Here is a 7,282-nt window from a genome sequence, read left to right on the forward strand (position 1 = left end):
AATTGTTGAGGCCATGTCAAACACGAAAAGGAAGCTAATTACATGTGTTTAATGCGGCTGATACTGTTATAAAACCATAGTTTTTAGACTCGATCTGGTTCAAGGCTCAGGTTCTAGATTTTTATTGGGTTATCAGGTCGATTAATTTTTTTAAAATTAAAACAATTTCATTTTAGTGAAAAAAAAAATCAACAGGTTGCAACCGGGTTTTTGACTGGGTCTTATCAAGTCAACTAGGTCATCGAGTTAACCGGGTCAACCAGGTCACACCGAATTTTTTCTTTTCCTATATTTTGTTTTAACTCATTCATGTTCCAGCTCCAGACGGGTCGGATTTCAAAACTATGTGTAAAACTCATTTTTAAAAGTGTTTTTATAATTTAAAGATATATTAAAATATTTGTTTTATTTTTTATTTTAGCACATTAAAATCAATATAAAGAATTGAGAACATATTTTTTTTATTTTTTAAAATTTATTTTTAATATTAATATATCAAAATGATTTAAAAACATGATAAAAAATTCATTTAAAGCAAAAAAAATTATTTTTTTGACAAAAACATAACCTAGCCACATTGCCAAATATAATGTTTTTTCAAATAAAACTAGTCTAAAAACATAAGCTATTAAACTCCTAAACACTTAAAAAATTAAACATGCTCACCCATTAAAGTTATTGAGAAAATCTCATCAAGTGGTCATTAAAATTAACAACAATGTTAAATAATAATTAATTGTTTAATAAAACCCTAAAATCTTGAAGATTTTTAAATAGTTAAAAAGGTAAATTCAAATTGTTCATATAAAACTTTAAAAACATGTGCATCCATTTGAGAGAGAATTTGTAAAAACTATAATGATTCAAACTTTATTTTCATAAAATATTCATAACTATAAATTTGTTTTTTAAAAAAAAACAGCTTAGTAGCTCACATATAATAATTAAAAAAACAATTGCTAATGTTATAAATAAAAATACAACAATTTTATTTGAAAATAAATAATAAATTAAACCATATCTAATGAAATAATATCTTAAATATAATTTTAATTATTTTATTATAAAAATTTTTAATTGTATCATTTGATTGCAAACAGAGTATATATGATCGTTTCATTCTTTCTTTTCTTATTAATTTTTTTCTTTTTACAAAAAAATATTTTTTTTGCTACATGTTTTATTTGATAAAAAGAAAAAATCATTTAGAATAAATATATATAAAAATTAAACAATCATAAATAAGGATAAAAGGGTATTTTAGTTAAAATCCCTGTATCTTATTAATATATTTCTCTTTTTTCTTGGAATTGTTTTCACCAGATTATTTATTTTTTTTTATAAAAGAAGCTTATAGAATTATAGCAACAAGTTTTATTAAAAAGATGTGTTTGATAATCTTGATATAAATATATTAAAAAAATATATAAAACTAATAAATTTTTCATGCAATGTAATGTAATAGAGAATTTCTTAGAATTTTTTTATTTAATTATACGATAATAAAAAAATATATACTAAAATAAGTTAACAAATAAAATTTAATGAACGGTTGTACAATAACAACAATATCTAATATTATGAAAAGAAATTTATAATTTTATTCAAAAACTAAATAAAAATAGAATGATATTTACTAAGATAATATCCTTAACATAATTTTAATTGATTAATTTTAATAAAAATTAAAGAAAAATAACCTTAAAAGTTTTACTATATTAATTATATTTTTCAATATTATGTTAAAATTTCAGGAGGAGTCTTTTTATATATTACTATATTTTAGATTAAAATTTTAGTATAATAGAAGTTGAGAAAAGTATTGCAAGACTTCCAAAGGTATTTTTTAAATTTTGTTTGAATTCATAATTTTGTTTTAAAAAAGTCATTTTATTGTATTTTTTTAGATTGAATTTTTTGTAATTTTGTCATTCAACAATGGATTTATTATTAATTGAGTTTCATAATTTATTTTATTTAGAATTATTATGTTCTTTTGATTCATGTTATAAATTTAGAAAGTTAATTCCAAATAACTTGAATCAATTTAATATATTGTCATCATAATATTTTTTTTAAAATATTATCATAAATTTTCTTTGAGTAAAAACAATATTTTTATTAGCTATCAGGTTATTTTTGAACTTGTCGAGTTAATCAAGTTATATCAGTGCAACTCTAATTTTTTTATTTATATTTAAAATTTAAATTCAAGTTAATTTATTTAAGATTTAAATTAAAATTATATTTACTGAGTTAATATTTATTAATTTTATATATATAGTACAATCATAAAATATCGTACCAAAACATTTCAAAACCAAAATATATCGTTATAATTGAAAAAACACAACTAAAAAGACCAAATAGAATTGACAACCTTGGTGATTACACAGAAAACACGTAACATGCACACCAATTAAAATGATAAGAGTGGAAACTAGTATTGAAACACATGAATAGAAAACTAATTAAAGAGTCTGGAGAAATCTCATCACAATCATAGCCTCATAGGGAATAAAGCTCTGATGGAAGCCGAGGCTCCAGAACAGCAACAAGCGGGACTTTTCTGGGTGCAGAAAGCCCAAAAATTTCCTCCATGTTCAAGTCCTTGGCTGTCATGTTATCAGGCAATTTCCATTTGAAACCGTGCAAAAGATTTGCCACACTTGTTTGAATCACTTTTAACCCTAGAGGATACCCTGGACATATCCTCCTTCCAGCTCCAAATGGTAACAGCTCGAAATCATGACCTTTAACATCAACACTCTTACCGATGAATCTCTCGGGACAAAATTCTTTTGGTTTGTCCCAGATGCTTGGATCCCTCCCTATAGCTGAAGCATTTACAAGAACACGAGTGCCTTTAGGAATATCATAACCAGCAATTTGAATATCTTCACGAGCGAGTCTGGGCACAAGTAATGGTGCCACTGGATGCAAACGCATAGTCTCCTTCACAATTGCATTAATAAATGGTAAATTATCAATGTCATTCTCTTGTACCCATCTCTCTCTCCCGATTACTCTATCTAACTCTTCTGTTGCCTTGTCAAAAATCTCTGGTTTTTTCATGATTTCAGCCAATGCCCATTCGGTTGTCACTGCTGAGCTCTCGGTTCCACCATTAATCAAGTCCTGAAGATTAACTGATTACTTTACGTAAGAAATAAATTAGATAAAGCAAAAGATTGACTTTTGCGACCAATGATATATAGCTTATTAAAAAACAAAAAATAGTAGGTACCCTTTTGTTTTTTTTTATTCTTAATTTCCTTTTGTGCCACTCTAAATTTTTAACTAGTACCACTTGCATCTTTTTATAAGAAGACAACAAGGATCCACTACGTGGGAAAAAAAATAAATTCAAAAGCATACATATATATCCAACGGCACAATTGGTTTTTTCATTTACATATATTTTTTTAAAATATATTTTTTAATGTTTTTGATAGTTTTGATTTGGTAATATAGAAAAAAAATGAAATCTAAAAAAAATATTTTAATGCATTTTCAAGTTAATTAAAAATACTTTCAAAAAATACAATATTTATCACACATGTTAAGTACTAATAATATATATTCCTCCAATAATTTCTTAATGCAATCCCGTTATTTATGATATCATGGAAAATGATGGGGCACTTGAAACTTTGAAAATGCTTAAGACGTAGTAATACTTGCAAACTTCTAATGGCAAGTTTTTCTCGTGATACATCAACCCTTCTACAATCATGCATGCGCCAAGGTTCTACCTGCCCCATGATGTGTTATGGAGTAAAATGGTGTCTCTCTGTCCCTACTTAAGATATAGCTTCAGTATATTATACTGTAAAATTTGTATAGTCTGATTACTTGACCACCTCTCTATCTCTATTTTGAACTGAAGGGTTTTGCTGTAAAAGAAAATTGTTAATATGAAGTCCATCAATGGAAGCGGCCAGATTACCGTATATAATCCAGCTTGTATATATACATACACAAACAGAATCTGACAACTTCGCATATGCGATTTGCCAGGCCTTCAAGTAGTTTTTAATATTTTGTCTCCTGTAATTATCCTATGCTCATGGTATGCAAATTTGTTGTCTAATCACTAATTTAACAAACTCAGAAGGACCAGATGATTTGAAAGGAGTTCAGAGCATACCTGTGTAAACGCCTTGACTCCGATTCTGTCGAGCTTGACCTCAAGATTGGGATCATCAGCTACCTGCAAAAGGATATCTAACATATCCCTTGGCTCATAGTCCTTCAACCCTTTTCTCCTAGCATGATGCTCCTCTAACGCGTGCTCCATAAACATATCCATCTTCTTGGCTACAGCCTTCATTCTCTTAATATACCCTTGCAGATCCAAGAAAGCAAGCCACGGAATGAAGTCACCTATAACCAACACTCCATTAAGCAAGAACATCTCATCAAGCACTTCTTTGAATTCCTTGAGTGACAACATGTCTTTCTCATCTTCGGATTCGGCCATGTATTTTCTTCCTAACACTAAACGACTAATTACACTAAAACTCAAATCAGAAAAATGATCTCTTACGCTAACAGGTTTCCCTCTTTTCTGGAATAGAGTGTTTAGAAACTTCAGGTTCTCCTCTACACGTATATACTCAAACTGATCTAGACGTTTGGGGCTGAAAAGTTCCATGAGACACAGTTTACGTGCTTGACGCCAGTACGGTCCGTATTGTGCCCATGTAATATTCTGGTAATTATAGGTAGTATATTTACCGGATGCAGTTTTGGGGCGACCAGCTAAGCTGAGATCATGAGTTTTGAGGATGGCTCTGGCCATCTCTACTGAAGAGCCCACAACCACAGGGTGTGACCCGAATTTGACCTGCATAAGGGATCCATATTTTTTGGAGAGGGCTTCAAGGGAACGGTGAGGGAGTTCACCCATTAGGTCGAGGTTTCCGATTATTGGCCATGGTTTTGGGCCTGGTGGTAGGTGGAGTTTTCTTCGGCGGATGAGGCGGCCGAGGAGGATTAGGGTTATGGTAGCGAGCAGAGGAGCTGCATAGGAAACCCAAGTGGAAGTAATCTCCATATTTTGGTGGTTGTGTTTCTGATTTTGGAGATTGTAGATGATGATGGTGTATTTATATCTGGGAAAAAGGAATCAGCTTAATCAATCTGACATTTCTTGTTGGTTCAGAGAATCACACAACAAAAAAAGAAAAGAAAAGTAATATATGAATCTGTCACGGCAAAAAAAATTACCTATTTAATAAATATATTTATAGAGTAGCGTGACAGATCTAAATCTAAAAGGTGACCCAGTGATACTCACGACAAAATGGAATAATAATTTTAAAAAAATATGACTTATTAAATTGAGTTGAAACTTTTATAAGAATTTTTGGATATTTTTTTCTTTATAAATATCAAAATCTCATCTATACCCCTGATTTTGATAATTTTGTTACTTTTCATATGTTTTTTAGATTTATTGATTTATTTTAGATTGTATGTTTCTTTCCTTCGTATTTTTTTTTCTAGTTAAAATAAAGTTTATAATGTATTTAAAGTTTTGTAAGGAAGACAAACTTTATTATTATTATTTTTTAAAAAATAAATATGAAAATTTAAGATTTATATCTAAAGCTTTTTTTACTCATTAAAATTTTGTATTTTGTATTTGTTATTATCTTTAATATTTTGTTTTTTAAGATTCACTTGATAAGTGAGTCTAATTAATAGCTGCATGTTGTGGGAGTAAACAGGTTTGACTTCTTGGATCTTGTTATCAATTAAAATGATAAATTTAGAATGAAACATTTTAAAACATCACTAAATCTGGGTTAGATGCTTATGAGGTTATTTAATTTATTACCCCTATTTGTTATAACTCTTTTATATCAATTTATAACATAAAAAATTGATAAATATAAATAGAAATATTAAAAAAATATTTTTATTAGTAAATTTTTTATGGATTTTACCAACAACAATATTCTCTTAGTATATACCGAAGGAATTATAGTGAAAAATAAAATAATTAAAACAAAATAAAAAACGATGATGTAATGATTTTACTAATAGAATTACTGTCGGTAAACTGTGAATACTGTTCATTATGTTAATTACAAAGAGAATCATCAAGGAAAATTTCATTAATATTTTCTAGAGAGCTCTGAAACTGTTCACTTCCCAATCGCATAGTTAATTACTATTTTTTATAGGCAAAATCATTGACGGATTGAAAAGTCGTCGGTGTTATTTGACGATTTTCTGAAAAATTTTGATTAAATTAAAAATTTAAATTAAATATTACAAACAGAATCACCAATGAAGTAATTAAAAATATTAATATTTAATTATCTGTAGATAAAACGCCTCAATAAAATGCTTAGAATCTCTAATTTCACAAGAGACGGGGATTCTTTGTTCTTCTTCTTCTTCTACTTCTTCTTCCCTCCCATATGTGAAAAACATCAATATCCATTTTCTTTTCTTTTTTTCTTAGGTTTTTTTAATTAATATATTGTATGATTTTTTATTCTTCTTCTTAGCTTCATTTGCAACCACATTAAGGTAATATTTTTATTTTTTTCATTTTTTCATTTTTTTCACTATATTTTATTATATTTTTACTTGTTTTTTGTTCTTAATAATTGTAATATTGTTGTAGGAATTTTTTTCATATGAGATCAATTTTTAGTTAATTTATTTATAGGATTTTAAAATTTTTAGCAATCGCAACTTTATTTTTTTCATATAATTTTTTTGAATTTTTTTCATGTTATTTATTTATTGTAAATTTGTTTGAGTTGATTTTCTTCTTCTTTTTTCCAAGCGTTTTGAGTATTATAGAGTGTTAATTTATATTAATTTAATTATTTTATAGTTTTATAAAATGAATTCTTTTAAAATATTTTTAAATCATTACCGATAGAATTACATATGATATTTTTTCGAGAGAAATACCAATGGAACAAAGCGGATATTTTTTTTCATATGCTTTTTCCATCAGTAAATCCATTAATAATAATATTTTTATATTACCAACAGATGAAGCATTTTCGTTAGTGATTTCATTGGTAAATTAATTGTCAACAAAATGACAATACAAATACCAACAAAAAATTCCATCGATAAATATAAAGATTGTGATAGTTTTGCTAATCAATCAAAATTAAATGTCACTTTCATAAAATTTTAAGATAACATCATTTTCATCTGTTTAGTATTTTTTGTGAGAAGTAAATTCATTTAGAGCATTATAGAAAATACTAAAATGTATGAGTTTTTTTTTTTATTGTAGATGGAT

General features: G+C 27.2%; 1 protein-coding gene across 1 annotated transcript; it reads right to left on the reverse strand.

Annotated features, from left to right (window-relative positions):
- Positions 1-2,349: 2,349 nt before the first annotated feature.
- Positions 2,350-5,167, reverse strand: LOC105135838 (cytochrome P450 71A1-like). The gene is made up of 2 exons (XM_011040906.1): positions 4,151-5,167; positions 2,350-3,138 (listed from the first exon to the last, which is right to left on the reverse strand). Exons 1-2 carry the CDS (start codon positions 5,057-5,059, stop codon positions 2,509-2,511), a joined length of 1,539 nt encoding a protein of 512 aa, XP_011039208.1. The 5' UTR covers positions 5,060-5,167; the 3' UTR covers positions 2,350-2,508.
- Between the last annotated feature and the right edge of the window lie 2,115 nt (positions 5,168-7,282).

Source organism: Populus euphratica, unplaced genomic scaffold (genome assembly GCF_000495115.2).
Source record: "Populus euphratica unplaced genomic scaffold, PopEup_1.0 scaffold234.1, whole genome shotgun sequence".
NCBI classification, from domain to species: Eukaryota; Viridiplantae; Streptophyta; class Magnoliopsida; order Malpighiales; family Salicaceae; genus Populus; species Populus euphratica.